This window comes from Podarcis melisellensis (genome assembly GCF_964234715.1).
Source record: "Podarcis melisellensis genome assembly, chromosome: 12".
In the NCBI taxonomy this organism is placed as follows: domain Eukaryota; kingdom Metazoa; phylum Chordata; class Lepidosauria; order Squamata; family Lacertidae; genus Podarcis; species Podarcis melisellensis.
Window position 1 is genome coordinate 43,646,539 of NC_138544.1, and position 22,921 is coordinate 43,669,459.

The following is a 22,921-nucleotide window of genomic DNA, read 5'->3' on the forward strand; positions in this document are numbered from 1 at the left end:
TGTGCATGAGAGGAAAAAATAATTGGGCTAAAGTGAATCCCTGCAGTAAATTTTATTCTGATTTATTTTGTTTACTTAAGGCCGAATTAAGTGAAAACAGCAATTCATTGTTAATTTTGCCTCTTCCTCCCTGCCCTAAGGTCATATATAATCATTTTATAGTTTGCTTTATCAATTTGTAAAAGATACCCAGAGGGTGATAATAAAACATTTTAAACAAAGACAGTTGAACAACAAAATCTTAAGCAAGGTAAATTAGGGGGAAAACACATAAAACATACAAATACAAATGACAGATAACACAGTGGATTCATTATAAATTGGTGGATTAAAATCATTCAAAATAGGGAAGCCAAATCTTAACCAGACACATGTAACATAATGTTGAGGGTGCCAGGCTAGGCTCTCTCTCTGGAGTGCATTCCACATGAGGTGCCTCCAGGGATAAGGACCTCTCTCCAGTGGCCACATGCTTCACCTTAGTTCTCAGACAAGTTCATGAAAGAGAAGACAGTCCTTCAATGCACTCCAGACCCAAGCTATATAGAGTTTTGAAGACCAGAGCAAGTACTCTTGAGTTATAACCAGAAACAAATAAGATGACTGTGAAATTTTCAACCCTGATGCCGTAATGCCCTGGCAGCCAGTACCAGCCAGTCTGGGTGCTGTGTTATGCAGTTTATATTTCTGCAGGATTTTTCAATGATGTTTCAGATACATACGTTTTCACTTAAACACGCAGTGACTTAGAACGTAACCCCTGCGTGAATTGGGAGTTGCCTGTATAACATGTCGTGATAGCCCTTTTTTGTGTGTGCAAAGGAAGTCAGTGTAATGAAGAGTGTGGTTCAGAGTGCTCCTCTGTGAAGTTCATTTCCGTACGTTTCTGAGCACAATTCAAAGTGTTGGTGCTGACCTTTAAAGCCCTAAACGGCCTTGATCCAGTATACCTGAAGGAGCGTCTCCATCCCCATCGTTCTGCCTGGACACTGAGGTCTAGTGCTGAGGGCCTTCTGGCGGTTCCCTCACTGCGAGAAGCAGGGAACCAGGCAGAGGGCCTTTTCGGTAGTGGCACCCGCCCTGTGGAACGCCCTCCCACCAGATGTCAAAGAGAAAAACAACTACCAGACTTTTAGAAGACATCTGAAGGCAGCCCTGTTTAGGGAAGCTTTTAATGTTTAATAGACTACTGTATTTTAATATTCTGTTGGAAGCTGTCCAGAGTGGCTGGGGAAACCCAGCCAGATGGGTGGGGTATAAATAATAAATTATTATTATTATTATTATTATTATTATTATTATTATTAATAAATTTGCCTTCTTGAAGCTGCCATTCTGCATGGTCTGCAGAAAGTGGATAGGCTGCTTCCTAATGCTAGCACTCAGGCCAGTGAAGCTGAATGGTGGAAGATTCAGGACAGAAAAAAAAGATAATTCTTTTTCAACCTACACATAATTAATGATGGAATTCACTCCCAGAAGATGTAGGTAGTAATGACAAGCAATTTGGATGCCTTTGAATGAGGATGAGGCAGTTTCATAGAGGATGAAGCTATCAATGGCCACTAGCCACTGCTTGAGGCAGTCTGCCTTTGAATACCAGCTGAGCATTGCAAGTGTGTATGGGGGGAAATGCTGTTGTGCTCAGGTTCTGCTTGTGAGCTTCCTATTGGCGTATTCTAGTAACGAGGACTGCCTTTGATCATCGGTCTTCAAAGAAATTGGATTAATTTGTAATATAACATGTAGGTTCATCTCCTTTGTTTGTTGTGCTAGGAATAATAGATCCATCAAATCAACATTTATCTCACTGGGATATGTTGACATCTTTGCTCTGCAACAGACCTGTCAGTAGAATCATGGTATACTCAGGTGTAGTCCATTGCTGCGGCCGATAAATTGGCCTGCTAGGTAAGGGTGTCCAGAGGTCAGATGAGTCCTTTATCATCAATCAGTTGTTAGCCCACACTTTCTCACTGCTGTGGGGTGGTGGGGGTGGGAGAGCACCAAATCCACATTAATTGTGTAACCAAACCCCACCGCAAAATTGCAACCATCAGGAAGTGGCCTTAGTGTCATGTACGAAAATGCCCTTAGAGCAACGTTACATTACTATATGGCAATAAAGTCAGGTCTGCCATCAAATGTACCTCTGGAGATACATCTGGCAAACCTGTATGATGCATATGTTTCTTAAAAACACATTCGTTGCATTCACATGTTACATTTCAAGGCGTATACTTAAAAGAAATGTGGGAAGGGGCCTTCAAAGGGTTTGGGGGGACTGTGCATACCGGCGTGTCAAATAAATGTGTACAGCTTCAGTTCTCATATTCCCTTTTTTTATCTGGAGGTTGTTGTACTATCTCCTTGACATAAAAATATGTGCAATAAATTATTTAGATACTGTTTGTCCAGAGAGGGGCTTCCTTTCCCACACATTCTCCTCTGTCTCATTTTGTCGCTCTAGATGGTGATGTTTTTGGAAAGCTGCTTTAAAACTGTCAATTGCTAGCCTGGTAATTTTCGTCTTGTTGCCATGTGCATGTATTTTTTGGAAGGGGTGGGGAAACGGGATGGGAGGGGTGGCATTTGTCCTTTACCAAGCCCCCTCCTTTGTCTTCTGCAGAAAAGATTGCAAATTATAATTCTGCATATTAAAGAAGCAGCTGTGTTATCCTTGAAATCTCAGATTTCACCATGCAAGTAGCTTCTAATTATTTTCCGAGTGAAAAGGTTCAAAGTAATCTGAACAAGGTTTGTTTTTCGGTTTGTACTCTGTAACTAGGCATAATAAATGGGTCAGCATCATTATGAGTTCCACACACCCCTCCAATTCTATACACAAAGAAAGTCGATTTAAGACTTTCAGGGATTCGATAGAATTTTTCAAAAACAAAGGGCTTAATGAGTCCTTATAGCTCATAAAATGAATGCTTGAGGCTTCTCAATGTGCTGGAAAATGAAGATGGTGTAAAGCAGATAAGCATTTTTTAAAGCAAAAGAAGGGGGGATATAATAAATTTCTGTGTATTAACAAGAGAAAAAACTCCCCTCTTTCAACACTTTGGTCACATTCACACCATACATTTTAAAGCACATGTTTTCCTCCAAAGGATCCTGGGATCTGTAGTTTGTTACACATACTGGGAATTTTAGGTCTTTGAGTGGTAAACTAGTTCCCAGCACTCTTGGAGGGAAACTCGTAACTGTTAAAGTGGTGTAAATGTGCTTTAAAGGTATGGCGGACTTCAGTACATGAAATGGTTTGGGGAAAACATGATATAAATTGACTATTTGGTTGAGCTGAAAGGCTGCTTCACACATTGCAATGTTCCTAAACAACATGTAGGGAGAGATCTTTTGGACTTATGAATGTCACCCTGCTCTGAATTACATTGCTGTTACTAACGTTGCTGGGTTTTTCTTAGAATTGTTGCAAATGTGATAAAAATTTGAAAAATCAATAAAAAATATTATTAAAAAGTATGAATACAGAACAGTGAAGAAGTACCCTTGTTAGAGAGTTGTGATTGGCTTCAGCTACCACTGATTGTATACTTCGTGGCAAATCCAGATTTGCTGTTCAGTAATGTGTGATTACGGTTAATATGACCCTTAATTCTCTGGCTCTTTGCTGCTACTTCTAAGAACTTTTGGCAAATACTGTTTGTTCTGCTGCTGCAGGTCATGAGAAGGGGAGAAAGGGACTGCCTAGGCAGTTCTGTTGGATGAAAATCAATCTCTCTCTCTCTCTCTCTCTCTCTCTCTCTCTCTCTCTCTCTCTCTCTCTCTCTGTGTGTGTGTCTGTCTGTCTGTCTTATCTATCTCTCATCTATCATCTATCTATCTATCATCTATCTATATCTATCTATCTATCTATCTATCTATCTATCTATCTATCTATCTATCTATCATCTATCTATCTATCTATCTATCATCTATCTATATCATCTGTCTATCTATCTATCATCTATCTATCTATCTATCTATCTATCATCTATCTATCTATCTATCTATCTATCTATCTAATCTATCTATCTATCAATCATCTATCTATCTATATCTATCTATCTATCATCTATCTATCTATCTATCTATCTATCTATCTATCTATCTATCTATCTATCTATCTATATCTATCTATCTATCTATCATCTATCTATCTATCTATCTATCTATCTATCTATCTATCTATCATCTATCTATCATCTATCTATCTATCTATCTATCTATCATCTATCTATCTATCATCTATATCATCTGTCTATCTATCTATCTATCTATCTATCTATCTATCTATCTATCTATCTATCATCTATCTATCATCTATCTATCTATCTATCATCTATCTATCTATCTATCTATCTATCTATCTATCTATCTATCATCTATCTATCATCTTCTATCTATATCTATCTATCTATCTATCATCTATCTATCATCTATCTATCTATCTATCATCTATCTATCTATCTATCTATCTATCTATCTATCATCTATCTATCATCTTCTATCTATATCTATCTATCTATCTATCTATCTATCTATCTATCATCTATCTATCTATCTATCTATCTATCTATCTATCTATCTATCTATCTATCTATCATCATCTGTCTATCTATCTTCTATCTATCTATCTATCTATCTATCTATCTATCTATCTATCTATCTTCTATCTATCATCTATCTATCTATCTATCTATCTATCTATCTATCTATCTATCTATCATCTATCTATCATCTAGATCTATCTATCTATCTATCTATCTATCTATCTATCTATCTATCTATCTATCTATATCTATCTAATCTATCATCATCTATCTATCTATCATCTAGTGCAGCACTCACACAACTGATAATGTATCTTATTTTAGAAGAGTATTTGTGTTTGTGTGTGCAGTTCCAGCTCTTTAATTACATTCTGAAAGCAACCATAATGCACTGCTGATTGCTTCTTCAAGCAATAAATGCCTTTATTTTTCCTGGGTTGTCCTTTGCATATGCCTGTACCTGAACATAATCTTAACCTTGCACTGTTAACCTCTGTAAGAAACAGAAAAAATTATGAATGAAATAATGGTAAAGAAAGATAACTGTTTTAATAACAGAGGATAACGCTGGGCTCAGCAAGATTTACGTTCATTCACTTAATGAGGTCGCAGAATCAAGGCAGTGTGTTCTCCAGGAGCAGCATGAAATGATAAGTTTCACCTTATTCCATTAGAGGGTGGAATTAACCTCCCTGGTAATTTTGTCGTCATTGGACTGTCATGTATTCAGCAGCCATAAAAATGCTTCCCTCCCTCTCTTGTCAGTTCGCCTAATATATATGCAGGGGAGTTTTTGGTTACCAAATTGCTGCTCAGTTTTCCCTTTGACATGTGAACATTTTCAGGAGCAGAGCATATCCGCCTAGACATAAAGCAATCACAATGATAGGTTCTTCCCTTTTCTCAGAATAGTTGACCTGACATTCTTCCCTGGGAGACTTGGTCTTCCTCCTTTCACTAGAACAGAAAAGCAACCGGCAAGCACCTGTTTTTCATTGTGCTCTCCTCTTCTTGAGTTATCGCCTTATGCAATGAATTTTTTTAAATTTTAAAAATCATTTGTACTTGAGTGAAAAGCTGGTACTCAGCAGCAGCTGTTATTCCAAAGGGGTTTCACTGCCAAACAGCTGAAATTAGAAATGAAGAGGTGCTATTAGTCAGTCTTGCTCGCCTCTTTCAGGGTGTTCTAAGAGAACTTTATTAGTGATGCCAATGCCTATATGATTAGACCAGAGGGACTTCCTTCAATACAGTTTCTCAGAATCAAATGCAGGGGTCAGTGTGAGTGTGGTTGTGTGTGTAAGAATGCAACAACAGATGGCTTATTTTAGGTCTTTATCACTCTCCTGAAAGGGCAGGCAACTCGGTGGCCTTTGGCTAATTAAAAAAGCTATGGCTCACTAGAAGGACACATCCTGAATCTGAGGCTCCAATACTTTGGCCACCTCATGAGAAGAGAAGACTCCCTGGAAAAGACCCTGATGTTGGGAAAGATTGAGGGCACAAGGAGTAGGGGACGACAGAGGACGAGATGGTTGGACAGTGTTCTCGAAGCTACCAGCGTGAGTTTGACCAAACTGTGGGAGGCAGTGGAAGACAGGAGTGCCTGGCGTGCTCTGGTCCATGGAGTCACGAAGAGTCGGACACGGCTAAATGACTAAACAACAGCAAATGGCCTTTTAAGCAGTGGGGGGTGAAGAGTGGTATCCATAGCAAGGAACTGATTGAAGGCATTATCAGTGCAGAATGTTTGTGCACCATTTTTTATTCCTGCTGAGAGGCATGTATAGGCTGTCTGCAAGAATAGAATTTTGATTGCTGCTGAGAGGAGTGAGCAAAGGATTATATAACTCCAGCTGGTATTTGTTTAGGCTGTAGAAATCTAGGGAGACAATTTGAGAATATGTGCTGGAACAAGAAGCGTACAAAAATAGAATTTAAAAATCACTTCCAGAAAAGCAGCATGGATTCGTTCTTGGGTACAGAATGCTGTCATGTGCACATGGCAAACCAAGTTGAGGAAAGGGCAAAGTCTGTAGTAAAGAGTCTACTAGTCCTGGGACTAGTGAGGAATACTTTCTAGAAGTACTTTTTAGCATTGATGAGTAATCTTTGGCCCTCCAGATTTTGTTAGACTCCAAGTCCCATCAGCTTCAGCCATTGTGGCTAATGGTTAGGGATGGTGGGAATTATAGCCCAAAACATCTGGAAGAAAACAGGTTCCCCACCTCTGATTTGCAGTTGGGGGATATTACCTTACCTGCTCTGGGCTGTTGGTGGTCAACCACACCAGCAAGGAAGTCTTTCATCCTCCTGTCACTGCTTCTGCATGACCACAGAAAGGTAGCGATGAACTGACTGAATCCCTGCTTGATAACCAAATTAGGGCGATAGGTGCAGGTCAGAGTTTGCTCATAAAGTCAGGGTGAGCTGTAGGTAGCTGAGTTGAGCCAGGGAGTTGTTGGATCTTTAAAGCCCCAAATACTTAGTCCCCAAATATCGGAAAAATCACCTCCATTCCTACAGATCTTCTAGGGCACTGTTTTTCAAACTGGGGTCTCCAGCTGTTGACAGACTACAACTCCCCCCATCATCCTGCTAGCTAGAGATGATGGGAGTTGTAGTCCAACAACAGCTGGAGCAACACTGCTCTAAGATGCAGGTTCCAAAGATCTCAGGAGCTCTCTCTACAGTAACTCAGAGCACTGCTTCTAGCATGGCTGTCCTTGTTCTGTGGAAGAGTATTTCTGGTGAGATACAGCAGGCACCCATTATCTGCACTTTCCCTAAACAATTGAAGATCTTTTTTGGTCCCAATAACCCCTCCAAGTTGGATGAATAGGTCTTTACCATGGGTGACTACTTGGTGTTGTTGTTTTATCTGCTACTGTTACTTTGTCTGCTGAGGGGTTTTTTAGCTGTTTTATTGCAGTCGGTACATCTCCTTGAGATGTGCATGGAAAGCAATAAACAATATACAGTGGTACCTCGGGTTAAGTACTTAACTCGTTCCAGAGGTTCGTTCTTAACCTGAAACTGTCCTTAACCTGAAATACCACTTTAGCTAATGGGGCCTCCTGCTGCCACTGCGTGATTTCTGTTCTCATCCTGAAGCAAAGTTCTTAACCCGAGGTAATATTTCTGGGTTAGCGGAGTCTGTAACCTGAAGCGTATGTAACCTGAAGTGAATGTAACCTGAGGTACCACTGTAATAGTTGGCATCGGGATTTAATGCAAGTTACGATTTCTGCTCTTCTTACAATTATTTAGGAAAGGCACATCATGAGTCAGATCACATTAGATTATTCCTCAGGAGTAGCTTTGAATCTCTGGTTATAATATATAAAAATATAAACTCAGCAAGCGCTCTTAAAATGCATTGTGCTCTTTGTACCTGAGTCATGCCTATATCAAAGGGCAGGCTTTTCAGCCGGAAGGTGAACCTCCACCCCTTTCCTGGTCAGGGAAACTTGAAGTGGCATTCCTGCTTTCTGCTTGAAAGTGCTTCGTTTGTTAACAGGAGTTGAGTGCAAGCCTGGCCCATGCGAAAGTATCAGAAAATAAGTCTGAACTTTCCCTCCAAAGTGTCTGTGTGCATTCTTGTTCCTTCAGCTTGTTTCTGTAACATTTGTGATAAAACCAGGCAGCAATTGCTAGTGTTTCCTATTGCACACCCAGGGAAGCTGTGATGAGAATTCTTCAGAAGCAGCTAGTTGCTAGGATACCTGGCCTTCATTCTTTTTGTGGCTGTCTCCTTCCTGTGCACTAATGAGTTTAAGGAATTTCTCTCCCTTTCTTTAAAATGATACCAGTAGGCTTTCACTTTTTCATTCCACCTCACTTGCATAATTATTTTTCTGGTCACTGTTTTTAAATCCTAGTGTCCCTTAAGTGAGGGATTGAGAAAATTTGGAACAATACATAACAAGCTTATTTACTAATATTTCACATTTACTAATGAGCCACCAAGAGGCAGTTCTGTCCTGAGTGCCTTTGAGGATCAGAGTATATATAGAACTGGACTGAGCAAGTACCCAATATTCTGGGTGGCCTGGAAGTCTTCTGTTTGGTCACTGAGTTCTGATTGGAAAGTTTGCCTGGCTACATTTCCCTGAAAGTATAGTGCATTTTTAATAGGCACAATCTCATGCCAACTTTTTCCAAACAAGATAAATGGCTCCTGTTTTGACCTTTGGCATGAACTTAAGGAAATGCCTGGCAGTTTGATTTGTGTGCCCAAACCATATAATAAGGTGATTTACAGCTGTTTACATCATGACTGCCATCCTTGCATTGCCAACTTTTCCCCGTCTTTCCCTTTTTCTGTACTTTTAACATCAGGTGATAGTGTGCATGCCCGTGCTTTAAAATAAAATTCCCAGGCTGACTTCTGCTGGGAAAGGCAAAAGAACAGATCAGACTGGTCCCTTCCTCCCCAGTTAGTTTGCAGATCACCCTAATGGATGGCACAAATGAGAGGACCATTTTCTCACATTGCCCTGCATTTGCTGCTAAGTGTACATTCAATAGTGACTTCCTGGGGACCACAGGGACACCTGTGTTTGAAAACACTCATTTGCCAAAGTCACACGCTTTTCCTTTTAGGTGCGCTCATGAAAACATAATGTATGAAGACGTCCTGTATCATTTAGAGAATCATCCAGCAAGTAAATTGGGTGTTCATTCCTGCCCAAGTTGGCAGATCCCTGTCACTTCCAATTCATCTCCCAATTCTTCCTTGTGGACCTCTCAAGGAGAAAAGTAGGATAATATCCCATTCTCCCCATGCAATGAGTCTTTTACATGGAGAAGCATTCAGACATGTAAACCCCGTCCCTAAGCAGTATAAAGTGGTACAGTCCAGAGCAAACTAGTAGCAGGTATTATTTCTGCATGCTTGTGTGAATCCACCATAAATCATGGCTGGCAAAATAAATTATGTGATGTGGTGTTGACGACCTCAGTATTTGCTTATGTCTTGCAAATGGCAACCAGTGAAGTGGAAAAGGGTCAGGGAAATGCTAAGTGGGATGATGTTGGGTCACAAGCCTTCTTCCACTATATATTACTGGGGAGATGTGGGTCAGCAGCCATGTGTCCCTCGTTACTTCTAGTTCAGGCCTTTTAAGCAGCATAGATTACACGGAACTCAACAGCTTGCTACGGTAGAAGGAGTAAACTGAGATTCTCAACAGCTTTGACTCTTACCATAATAGTGGGGGCATTCAGAATGGGTCCGCCTTTAATACCACAGAGCCTAGGACTTGCTGATCAGAAGGTTGGCGGTTCGAATCCTCGCAACGGGGTGAGCTCCCGTTGCTCAGTCCCTGATCCTGCCAACCTAGCAGTTCAAAAGCACGCCACAGTGCAAGTAGATAAATAGGTACCACTCCGGTGGGAAGATAAATGTCATTTCCGTGTGCTGCTCTGGTTCGCCAGAAGCTGCTTAGTCATGCTGGCCACATGACCCGGAAGCTGTACGCTGGCTCCCTTGGCCAGTAAACCCCAGAGTCATCTGTTACTGGACCTAACGGTCAGGGGTCCCTTTACCTTTACCTTAATACTTAGCTACAAGTCAGCCATTAAGCTGGTGGGAGGTAGCTGGGGAACCTTCATTGACTGTGTGTGAACCTTCATTGATTGCTGTGTGACTAGATTAGAAATGAGCTATTGAAAACCACCCTTATTCTTTCTCCTCTCCTGTGTGTGTTCCTCATACATAGGAAGTGGACGTAAGTGGAAATGCACCTTTTTTTGCCCACATATGTGTTGACCTATTTTTAAACTCAGAAGGAGTTACCCTTCTTTAGCAACCGCATTGCATTTAGCAATCACTCAGCTAATAGTCACTCAGTGCCGCATCATTACTTATAGCGGTTTAAGTCTTCTGCAGCGGGTGGGTAGAGGTACACTCATAAAAATGTGTGATAATCAATTCCATGCTTTTCAGGTTGTTTTAGTCCCAATGCATCTCATCCTGCTTTGGTCATTACTCTTGAGTTGGTAATGCAAATAAGAGAATTTTGGGGAAAGGGCTGTAGCTCAGGGCAGGGTGTCTGCGTTCTATGTAGAAGCTCCTGTGTTCAATCTTCTACATCTCAAGACAGTGTTGACAATATGGAGCCACATGGACCTGGTGGTCTTGACTCAGTATAAGTCAGCTTCCTAGGTTCCTGTATCTCTTAACTCAGGCTAACCAGGAAAAAACAACAGTCACTCATTATGGGATTTGGTGAAACAAAGATTAATAATATTATTCCTCCCTATTAGTGAAGTGGGTATATTACTTGCTAGGCATCAGAACAGTGGGAGGGCAGTATGTTGGATCTTGCCAGCTGTCAGTTCCATATCTGAAAATGATCTGACAGTAGTTGGTGTCCTTATATGAACGATTTGCACAATACATGTTTATGCTGCAGTACAACTGATTTTTGCAACTACAAATCCTGCTTCAAAATATATCTGAATAGACTCAGCTCTTTAAAAAGAATTGGCTGTAGGAGTAGGGTCTCAAGGCCAAAGTTACTTAAATATGAACTCACGTGGGGCATTATTTTAACGTTATCTCTCTTTTCTTTCAAGATCTGAACATGGAGTTCAACCCATCAGATCATCCACGGGCCAGCACAATCTTCCTCAGCAAATCTCAAACAGACGGTAAGTCACCAGTGTTATTATAGAAACAACAAAAGATTCATGTGCACTTTATAACATACGCTTCATGCATAGTTTATAATATGCATATAGCCCTATTGCAAGACCATACCTGATAACAATTTGGATAGATAATTAGCTATTATATTTATTTTATTTAAAAAGCTGTGGTTTGTGGCTGACCTGCTATTCAGAGTGGGCCACTGGCTTGGATTGTTTTAACAGCAGCATCAGAAATGGAAATTAACCATGCAAGTCTTTCATCCTAAACATGTTCAGGATCCTAAACATGTTTAGCATGAGAGTCTTATTGACTTATTTCCATTTTTTAGGACTTTAACAAAATGATCTGTGAGAGAGAAATAATCTTGCCTTCTCTTGAGGCATAAATCTGAACTCTCTGTTTTTAAAGCATTCCATCAGCTAGTGGGCTTAATGCAAACTGATAAATGAGGGCCCCATACACACATAATCCTTTTTCCAAGACCACTTATGCGCCTATGTGCTATTGATTCTCAATAAGGGCTGTATTTCATAGTGAATTGTTATGTTTAGACTACTGGATTATTTATTTAGATCCCCCCCCCAATCTTTTGTGTTTATCAACAATTAATCTTTTCCCATTATACAGACACAATTGTATAGTTAAGTGTTTTGAAATTGATGTATTGTAGCATAGAATTCTCACATATTAACTCGATACAAATCTTCCTTTTGAAAAGACTGTGGAGTAAGGTCTCACTTTGTACTTAAGTTGTTGTGCTTTATAAGAATTTAGGTCGGTGAGGACCAAGTACATCTACAAAGACTGGTCCTCTCTTGTACCAAATAGGCTGAGAGACAGTTCTTTTGCTCAAGGCACTGTTGCTTTGCAAGGACCTGAAGCTACTTGCAACAAATTTTCCACTGGACCACACAGGCTCATGTTGTAAATGATGACTTGTTTTACAAAACAGGGAAGAGTTACTTATTGGAAACTTTAGGAATAATTTTTCAACAAGTTAGTTCAGTTAGAGAGGCCTCAGAGCTGAGGTGGCTGATTTATAGCATTTTGCTTGCAGGCTGCACATTTTAAAAATAAAACAGTCTTTCTCCTTGCACTCATTGATCAGTGGAGTCGAACATCATCATTTATTAGTCTTGGTTTCTACAGCACCTGGAAATTAACAGTATTTGCCTTAGAGTGAACCTTGATGCAATCAGTGGAGGGAGATTCATTTACTGTTGGCTTATTCAATCTGTAGTGCTGGGCCTCAGTGATGATAGTCCCCCCTTGTTCTGAAGCTGTCAGGTATAATAAATGGCAATCATTTTGTCTCTGAAATGTTTTCTAGATATCCTTGACAAAAGTCAACCCTCTGTTAAGTCTTCTCTACACCTGCTGTGATAGCATGTCCTGATACATAGCAGTCAACTTTTCCCTTTTCTTGTGAGGAATCCTATTCGGAATAAGGGAATTTCCCTTAAAAAAAGGGAAATGTTGACAGCTATGTCTTGATATCACAAGCCAGTGCTGAGGTGTGGGAGCTCTGGGAAATAAGCTGTGTCCCCCCCAACCTAGTGGACCCTCAAGGGAAAGAAAGAAAGAGGTCCTGCTGCATATTATGTTGCTGAACGCCAAGGACCAAGCTGACCACTGCCACACTTCTCTGCATTCAGCCCAGTGCTCAGCAGAAAATTACCAGTGGCTGCTGCAGCTTCCACCATCTTTGTTTTCCCAGAATGCATCTATAATTGGCTGGTGTGTGTCTGCTAGAGATGTTCACAAAACAATTGCATCAAGACAGGGAATAAGCTCTACAAGAGGGTAAAGAAAGCTGTCTCCAATGTGTTTTGGACTACATGCTGGCAGAGGCTGAGGGGGTTGGAGTTCAAAACTTATGGAGGGCTCCAGGTTGGGAAAGACTGATACAGAGGTATATGATTTCAAAAAGAGAATTGTTTTTCTGTGCAGTGTTTTCTTATGACTTAATGCAAGAGGAGCATTGGGAAATCAGGACTGTATCCAACTCTGTTCTACACAGTGTAGGCCCATTGGAATACAGACCATTAATTTTAGTGGGTCTATCCTGAATTGAACTAACATGGAATACAACTCTCGGTGTGTCATGTGTGATCTATAAAATCCTTTTAACACTTATGTAACCTTCAGTGGTTGCTGAAACAGAGATGAATCCCAAGGGGGGAATGATTTCAGTAAACCCTTCTGCACCATGACAACACCCTTCAGTGGTTTATCTGGGGTGGTGCAGATCAGAAGAAGCACCGTATAACTATAGATTTGGCTGCAGGATAGTTTCACTAAAGACCGACTCATTTCCTCCACTCTTAATGGAGTGTGAAAGAAGGATCACAATTGCATGGTACCAAGACAAGTAAATTACACAGTTTGGTTAACAACAGAATGTCATATTGATCAGTTGGGGCAACAGGAACAAGCTTACTTTCACTTTCACTTTCCAGTGCCCATTTACAGCATTGCACTTGCTTATGTTGGCCTCCATTCTATATCATCTGGTAGTCTGACTTTGTGGTACCATGTTATTCTAATGTTCTGTGTGCAAGTCCTCATTGGCTAAGATCATGAAATGAAGTAGGATTGGCAACAAAATCTAGAATTGGCAACAAAACACTTGGGAGATAACCAATACAAATAGACATGAGAAGTGTGAATGGTCAGAAAAATATTGGGCTAAGCTGAAAAAATTCACAGCCAATATCATCATGAATTCCAGTTTCTGGAAACCTCAGAAGGGGTAGACTGCTCTTGTGCTCAGTTCCTGCTTGTAGGTTTCTCACAGGTATCTGGTTGGTCAATGTGAGAACAGGATGATGGACTAGATGGGCTCTAGCAGGCTTTTCTTATGTTCTAGGTTTTCACATCAGAAATGTTTGTAAATGAACATTTGGTGCAGTCTTGCAGTTTTGTGATTTGTTATTCCAGCGTCAGTTGGGAATATTGCATTCCAGTGATTGTAAAAGTGGATTATTTTGCGGACCATTGTTCCAATTCTGGTTTTCTTTACAATCTACCACAGTCTTACATTAACGCCCAGAGTGTGAACAGCTTCTCAATTATAAAACACCTTTATAATCAAGTGTAGTTTTCCTTTACTTGCAGAGTTAAATCAAATGGAAAGCATTGCTAGGCAGTGGATTACTTCCTAGATTTGTTTTTGGATGTCAGTTGATCAGGATACTATTGTCTAGGCCTAGGCAATATCTGGTTTTCAACATCATGATATATATCACCAGCTAAACATCACGATATACGGATCCCGAGGTTTCCGCAACCTGAGGACCGCTTCTGCGCATGTGCAGATTGCTTCTGTGCATGTGCGCACAGTGAAACCCGGTAAAATACTTCTGGGTTTGCCACACACGCATCCCAAAGTTTACGTAACCAGAGGGTTACGTTAACGGAAGTACGACTCTATATCGTCCAGCCCTACTATCGTCCTTGTCCAATTTTGTTGTAGCTTTAAGAACAACTTTCACTTAGAAGAATTTTCCTTGGGGCAGGGAGATAGCCTGTGCTTTGCAACACTCTGTAATTGCTGTGAAAAGCCAGCCAGACGCCTAGTTGCATGCTGGTTTTGGTCTTCTGTGTGGACATCTGCAAGCCAATGTAGGCTGACCAAGTGCCAGTACTGCAGGAGTTGGGAGTGCTAAAATATATACCAAGTACCTGAAACCTGCTGAAAGATGGCCTAAGGCAAAACAAAAAAGAACCAACTTTTCCTACAGCCTACTCAGATTATAGGCAGTGGGTCAAAACAGATTAGCCTGGGATTTGAATAAACAGTGGTTATGATTTTTATTGTTGCCGCTGGAATTTTACTAATTATGCTGTTTTGTTGTTGCATGATGCTTCCTGCTGCTATGTTGACTTTGTTTTTGTAACTTTGGACACTTTTATAATCATGTTTTGCTGTGTTTAGATTTCTTAGCTGTTGTGCTTTTAATTGTGGGTGTTTTTTATTTATTTAAAAAGGTGGAACACAAATAAATAAAATAAATATATATTGCTAGATTGTGCTTTCTGACATTTGTCAGAGGGATTTGGGTTCTGTGCTGTTGCTCGGAGGAGACCATGGCTATATATATGCCCATTTCTGATCCTCTGGATTGCAGCCCGCATCTTTGTATAATAAACTGGAACATCTTTTATTGTCGTGCAGCCTCTCGCTCCCGAAACGCTGCTCAGAATTTCTAAATTTAGGCCGTGCCTGCAAAAATATGTGAAATTCCATTCCCAAAATAAAACCGGTGGCATTGTGGAAGCCAGAGAAGAGCAGTTGGCAAGTAGGCTCTGGTGTTAGGAACAAATTCAGGTTGCATTTGAATTTGCTAGTTGCACACAAAACAGTTTGAGATGTATGTGGTGCTCTCATGTGAAGCCGAGGGATTAGCAGAGTCAGAAGAAGAACATGATGCAGGTCCAGGAATAAGTTTTAAAGTTGCAGTGGAAAAGGAAAAAAGTGAAACGGAACTCTGAACAGGAATGAGGTGATAATGGGACTCACAGGCAGTAACCCCCTGGACCTGATCCTTGTCACCGTCAGTAGGTGACGATACATACACCCCTCTCCCACCCTTTCCCCTTTGCCTACCTCCTCTGCTGCTGCCACTGCTTCTCACCTCCCGGAGGCATTTTGGTGCAACCCACAGTGTGGTGCGGCCAGAACGACCGTTTCCTTGACATGCAGGCCACTTCAGCTATGCCACTTAGTGGTAGAACAAAGCAGTCCTCCTCTACAACAAAATGGCATGCCCAGAGTGGCCCACATCAGTGATGATGATGAAGAGCCACTGCAGGAGTTAGTGATAATTATGGTGAGGAGGTGGACTCACTGTGGAAGGGGGCTCCATGGAGTCCTTAAGGGTAAAGGGGACCCCTGACCATTAGGTCCAGTCGTGGCCGACTCTGGGGTTCCGGTGCTAATCTCGCTTTATTGGCCAAGGGAGCCAGCGTACAGCTTCTGGGTCATGTGGCCAGCATGACTAAGCCGCTTCTGGCGAACCAGAGCAGCGCATGGAAACGCCGTTTACCTTCCTGCCGGAACGGTACCTATTTATCTACTTGCACTTTGATGTGCTTTCGAACTGCTAGGTTGACAGGAGCAGGGATCGAACAACGGGAGCTCACCCTATCGCAGGGATTCAAACAGCTGACCTTCTGATCGGCAAGTCCTAGGCTCTTTGGTTTAATCCACAGCGCCACCCGTGTCCAAGTGCCCTTAAAAACAAAACCATTCAAGCAGGGTGGAGCAAGGCCAGTTAAGGCTGTGGCCAGTACAGGAGGTGTGGCCTGTGTACAGTCCCGAGGGCCACATAGAGAGGCCTGCATTTTGCTCCCAGGCCTGAGCTTCCCAACCCCTGCCCTAGAGCAATGTTGTTCGCCTTGGAGTACATTCTGTGGATGCACCGCTTTAGATTTAGCCTCCTCCCTGCTTGCTTGCCTCAGTTGAGTGAGATTGTGCTTGTTTGTTGCCAGTATGCACTTGTCAGCTTGAAAAGACCAAAGAAAATTCCACTTTTCATTTTAAGAGTTGAGAAGAAACCGAGTCAGCTTTTCTTTGAACTCGTGTAGTCCTTTGCTTAGATCAGTACCAGACAATTCCCTTAACTAGAAGAAACATAGCTTTTATTTCTGTACTAAATTATTTAAAAGCTATCAAAATGCGAGAGGTTGTAATTGATGTGTAATTATTAACTCAAGGATATTGCCTTTTGTCCTTTTGAAGTCTCCCACTAAAATTGTCTCTTACACACTGCACAAAAGACTACAGAAAAGCACAATAATAAGGGAAAAGTGCCTTTTCTCCCTTAATTTTAATGCTGCTTAATTTCACCCTACGGCACTAAAAAGCTTAACAGTTAAACTACACTTTCAGAAATTAGAACTGGGCACTTGGCTTTAAAAATAAAGCAAATTAAGAAACCATAGAATGCAATTTTTGTTGGTTGTTGCAGGAGCTTGTCAGCTGAACTTTTCAACCTGGATTTGATTGTATTCAGTTTCATTGAGGCTTGCAGCCTTACACCTGGGAGCTGGTCCCTTTGAATTCTGGCTTACTTCTGGCTTACTTCTGAGTATACTCATAGAGTGTTGCACTGTTAATGCCTGCTTTTTTCATCATGCACCATCTTTTCAGCTAGGTGTCCCTGGCACCTAAATAAAACAGATAATTATTGCATTTTGTTCTAAGGTCACCATGTGGTCAGCATGAGATGATATGAGATATGTTCAAGAATTCTTGTGGGGAGCAGGGGTGGAACTCTTATAGGTGTGGGGACTCTAGAATGTTGGTTATATGTCCTGCATCAGCCATTCATTGATGGAAGAAAAGGGGATGGTGGAGTGAAGTAGTCCTGAATGAAATAGTTTAAGGTTCTGGAGGCAGCTTGTGTCTAATTTGGTATCAAAAACTTTTGGTTTGCCTTTTTAGCATATTGAAATATTTGAAATTGATCTGCAAGGATGTTTATTAACGGGTAAATCTCAATGTCTGTTAACATTTTCACATTGTTAAAAACACATTTAATTGGCAGGTGCCATTCAAGTACATCAAAAGCTTTCTTAGAGTTTATAACAAAGTTACAATTAAACTAAATGGGCTGTGCTTTTTTTGTTTTGTTTATAAGCATTTATAAACCATCTAATGTTTAAACATCTCAAAGCAATGTACAACATAACATTAGCACCATTTAATTTAGAAAGCAGAATTTTAATACACCTTGTTTTACTTTACACATGCCAAGCATTTGATTATTCACTAACTTAGCATTGAATTTAGTTTTTTCATTTTCCAATGATAGATTCTGTGGTTGGGAGAGTTAACTAAAATCAAACAAATTCATATAACATTCCTACAATGTGTTTTGTGTTTTCACAGTGAGAGAAAAGCGGAAGAGTCTCTTTATAAACCACGTAAGTGAAAAAAATGCAACTTTTTCTGGCTGAATAGCATGTTTTGAGTTTACACTATTAAATCTAAAAGTCTGGTTTTCAAGCAAATCAGCTGTCTAAATGTACAGCCAGTGGAGTGCCAAAAGTTATTTAGAGACTGTAGAAGGAGACCTCCTGTATTATAGGAATCTGTTGCAGAAGCCTATGGCAAGGAAGTGTGCAAAAATTACATTTTAGATGCAGTTTTAGACTGGAGATGCACTTCTTCTTGCCACATATTAGAACAGAAAAGTAGGGTGACGAGGCTAAATGAGCTGAATGGTTTTGCAGATGAATTTTAGGCTCAGTTGTGAATAGTATACATATATCTACATTATCATTTTTTCTCAGCAAAATGCATTCAACTTGAGACCTGATCTGTTGCCATCTTGCTGTGTAGTCAAGCAAAGCAGTAATTTAAATATGCATGTGTCATCTATCATGATCGGTTATCTGTGCTCCAATAACCTGTTATATAGACTGTTGCAATGTGCTGTCAGTGGGGCTACCCTTGAAAAAGTTCCAGAAGCTGTGACTGCTGTTGAATGCTGCTGCCTGGCTGGTTTTAGGGTCAGCGAGAGGGAATTATCTCCACCCTAATTCTTAAAACACTATACTGGCTGCTAGTGTATCTTCTTGACCAGGGATTTGAAGGAGCGCCTTTCTCAGTATCTTCCGACCTGACTTTGTGATCAGTGGGAAGTCCTCTGATCGTGGTTCCATTAGTGAAGGTGGCAAGGAGGACAGCCACACAAGGCAGAACATTCTTCATGGCAGTACTCCACCTATGGAACTCCCTCCCATGAGAAATCTGCTTCTGGCTACGTTCAGGCACAGTTTGAAAGCTTACCTTTTATCCATGCCTTTGGGTATGATTGGTGTTAGGGGAGTATTTTCTGCTATAGCTATTTTTACAGACGAGGATCTAGTTGATGTTTCAGGTGTTTTAAGATTAATGAATTGTTTTATGAGGTTAATGGCCCTGTGCTTCCTTTTGGGAAGAAGGTTGGGATATAATAATAATAATAATAATAATAATAATAATAATAATAATAATGATGATGATGATGATGGAACTGAAGTGCTTGTATTTTTACTGAAGGGTGTTTCCCTAAGTACTAAACATTTACTAACTGGTGGTCCTAGGATTAGGTGAGACTCCTTTGTTATCAGGGTTTAATAGGAATGTGAGTGTTGCATTTTCTCTCTTTCTCTTCCTCCCTCCCTCCCCCAGTGCCCCCCACCCAGCTCCTAGAAACTTACATAATATTAAACCTAATATCTGGCCTTTTCCAAAATATATAAATGTAGGTGAAACTCCAGCAAGTGAAAATTCATCTTTTGACAACAGTCCATATGCTTTCCTCATAAATATACTGTTTTGCAGAACCAGGGAGAAATATGGAGAAAAAAAATTCTTTTAAAACCTGAGAGCAGATTCTCCTGTTTTCTTTTCCTTACCCCCATGTTGATATAAGTAATTTTGTTAATGTGTTTGCAGTTTCATTTTTTCTGCGCTCTCTCTCTCTCTCTCTCTCTCTGTGTGTGTGTTTGTGCGTGCTTAGGAGTTGTAGCATGCAGAGAGGTTGAAATTCTTGTTGAAAATCACCCCCTGATGATGTTGTTTGCTGAACTTCCATATCACGTCAGCCAAAATTCATAAAGCCTCATCTTCCTTCCTTCCTTCCTTCCTTCCTTCCTTCCTTCCTTCCTTCCTTCCTTCCTTCCTTCCCTCTTTCCAGCAGTGGTACTCATTAAAGGATGAATGAATGAATGAATGAATGAATGAATGAATGAATAAATAAATAAATAATATCAGACCTGCTGAAGGAAGGAAGCAACTTAAATGTAATCAAGGTAGCTGAGTCATTTATGACAGTAATTCTGAAGAACAATTTGGCTTCCCCATGCTCCTGAGCTAGTGTAACTAAGGATTTCTAGCTGGAGCCAAGATGCTACAAGGTCTTTTCAGCAAACAGTATATGTCAGTGGATATTAGCCCTCTACTAAAATGAGTTTGACATTGCATTGTCTAGGGTTAACACGGGCTATTTTCTGATAACTGATATAAATTAATAGTTGTACCTGCACATAATGTGAAGAAGCCATGGTTTGTTTAACCGTGGTTTGATCAGCAAACTGCAAGTTGTCACAGATAGGGTTGACCTTGCCATCAGGCAAAGTAATTACCTTAGTTGGCAGGTGCTGGGCAGCAGTGACAGCAACCCTCTGGCTGTTCCCCCTAAGCCCTCAGCCATTCCCCTCTATGGGATGAAAGAGCTGTGTGTGCTAAATTGCCTGTCCTGACGCCACCCAAACTGGCCTACTGACTTTAGGTGCTATGAAGGATGTTATCCTGCCACCAGTGTTGAAAGAAGATTCAGCTGCCAGTCCAGTCAGCATCTTTAGATGGAATGAGGAAGGGCACCATCTTATCCTTTGCATCAGTTGGCAAAATATCTTGACTCTGCTCTGCTTGCGGATGAGCGAACAAACCATGTCTTTTTCTTCCAAAGTTTGTTTTTTTCCAACCGTCCCCCATCTACTTCTAGTATACTCACGGTGTTATTTTCCAGTTGCTCTTACCTTGTGCCTTTGCAGCTTGGCAAGCATCCGGGTTGGATTCCAAAGTAATACATGGTTAAGCAAAGGCTCTTGGGTTTGGACATAATTCCAAACCATAGTGGAAAAAAGGCCAAGATTTGTATGGATCAGAGCCAGTTTTGGACTGTGTTGCCTCACTGAATAAAGCATATCATACGTACTTGAAAATGACTCCTTGCCTTGTGGTGCTTTTTTATATGATGCTTAAAGTCTGAAGTACTCTGATCTCAACTGCTGTTTGTTTTGTCTCTCCAAACCTTTTCATAGCCCCTTTTTTCAACCCACCTGGTTTTTTGATACTGTGTCATCTGTTATTCGGCTTTCAGTACTTTGGGTAGAGATATCAAGGCTTTTCCCTCCCACCCCCGCACACAACTTAAAATACTCCAGATTCTGTTAACATTAGAATAAAAATTGTCAGCCATAAAGGAATTGATAAAACAGCAAAGTGAACTACAAGTGCTTCTGAGCTTGTCCATTTTAAAAATATTTTTATCAGTGACTCTCAGGCTGCAGACTGTTCTGATTTTGATAAGAGGCATTCTGCTGAAGATTAGAGCTGTTCAGACATTTCCCCCACAAAAAATAAAATAAAGTAGAATAGCTGCTACAACAGAGCTAAACAGTGGGGCTTTGAAAGTTCAAAAATGATGCACAGTGGTGAACCTGTGTGCCAAATAGCAGCAGCAATATATCTCCAGAGTTCCAAATGCGTTGTGGCAAAGACAAAACAAGAAAATGCCCCTAGCAATAATGTCAGAACTTTGGTTCCTGGTCATTTCCTTTGTGGTTTTCTTTTGTGATTTAAAGGCCACTTGAAAGCAGGTGTTGGGGAAGGTTACTCTTGTTTTCCAAGCTGTGCCTTTTTTCTCAGTTTCTGGCAAATGCAACTTGATCCTCAAAACACAAACCACTGCTTCCATTTTCTCTGCCTGCTGTCTTACAATGCTTTCCACAACCACAGCTTGTGATCTTGAGGCCCTGTTCAGATACTACTTACTGGGCCCAGGGTAGGCCGGAAGCAGTGTAGTTATAGGCTGGTTCCAGAGGCAGAGTATTTGGAAGGCTGGAAAGTGGGAACTTAGGTTGGCAGGATGTTTTTATCGGGGGATACGTTGATGAAACTGAAGAGCAATCGGTCCTCAAGGCTGACACTTCTTAGAACCAGGAAAAGCTGCATTGGTCCACTAGATCATCTGTTGGGGCATCTGGGCCTGGGTCCCAGTTCAGCCCTAAAATGCTGAACTTGGTGCCCCCAGAAGGGAAGGTGCTTGAATCTGGCTGGTAAGGCTGCTGATTTGAGACCTACATTTCCTTTTGTGGCTTTAGATGGCTCTGCCATTGCTGATAGGAAAGGGCAAGTTTCCGTCCTGGCATGTAAGTTTGCTTGACTTTGCCGACACAAGTTCCGGTTTCACTCCTACCTTGGCAGCACAGGAACTGCATTACAGTTCCCTATTTTATAGAAAAATAGGGGTGGTTGGGTTTGCTGCCCAACTCCCCAAGTGACTGAGTCCCCTAAGTCCATGATCGGTCAGAGATGAATGAATGGAGGCAAAATGCAGAGAAAGCAATGCAGATATTTATTTTTCTGTTGCAACAGAGTTCCCTCCCCTCCTAGCAAGGAGACAAGAGAGACCCAGAACCAAGAAGAAGCATCTCTCTTAAGGGTTTGCATTTTGGAGTGGAGAAGAAGGACATTCCCTCTACAAACAGTCAGAAATGACATCACACATCAGGTGGGGTTTCTGTGGTTCAGGCAGACCAAGGTGTGATATCCCTGAGGATTCACATAGTTCCAGACACAGTTTACACAAAACATGAGCATTTGATAAGACAATCAGAATGCCTGTCAGACATCCTTCGGTGCAGAGCATCTGGGCAAACAATGAAAATTAATACAAAGGAGGTTCATAGATACAGGAGAGGAATTTCTTCAGGAACTTCCCCATGTTCTCAGGCAAGGGGGATTAAGGAGGCAGAGGAAATATCTAGAGTCTTTAGAAGAGCCAAGGTGGCTTTTGGATTGCTCTCCTGTACTATTTTAGACATGTGTGTTTACCTTGTGCAATTACCAACATTTATTCTATATTTGAGACCTTAGAATTCCTATAACACTACCCTCAGCCATGGACTCTCCCATGCCCTGGGA

General features: G+C 41.0%; 1 protein-coding gene across 1 annotated transcript in view; it reads left to right on the forward strand.

Moving 5' to 3' along the window:
- Positions 1–22,921, forward strand: part of CCNY (cyclin Y) — a 104,303-nt gene that overhangs the window by 53,193 nt on the left and 28,189 nt on the right. The window contains exons 2-3 of the mRNA XM_081882676.1: positions 11,142–11,216; positions 18,113–18,147. Of these exons, the coding sequence (XP_081738802.1) occupies positions 11,142–11,216; positions 18,113–18,147 (110 nt within the window). The remainder of the gene's footprint in view (positions 1–11,141; positions 11,217–18,112; positions 18,148–22,921) is intronic.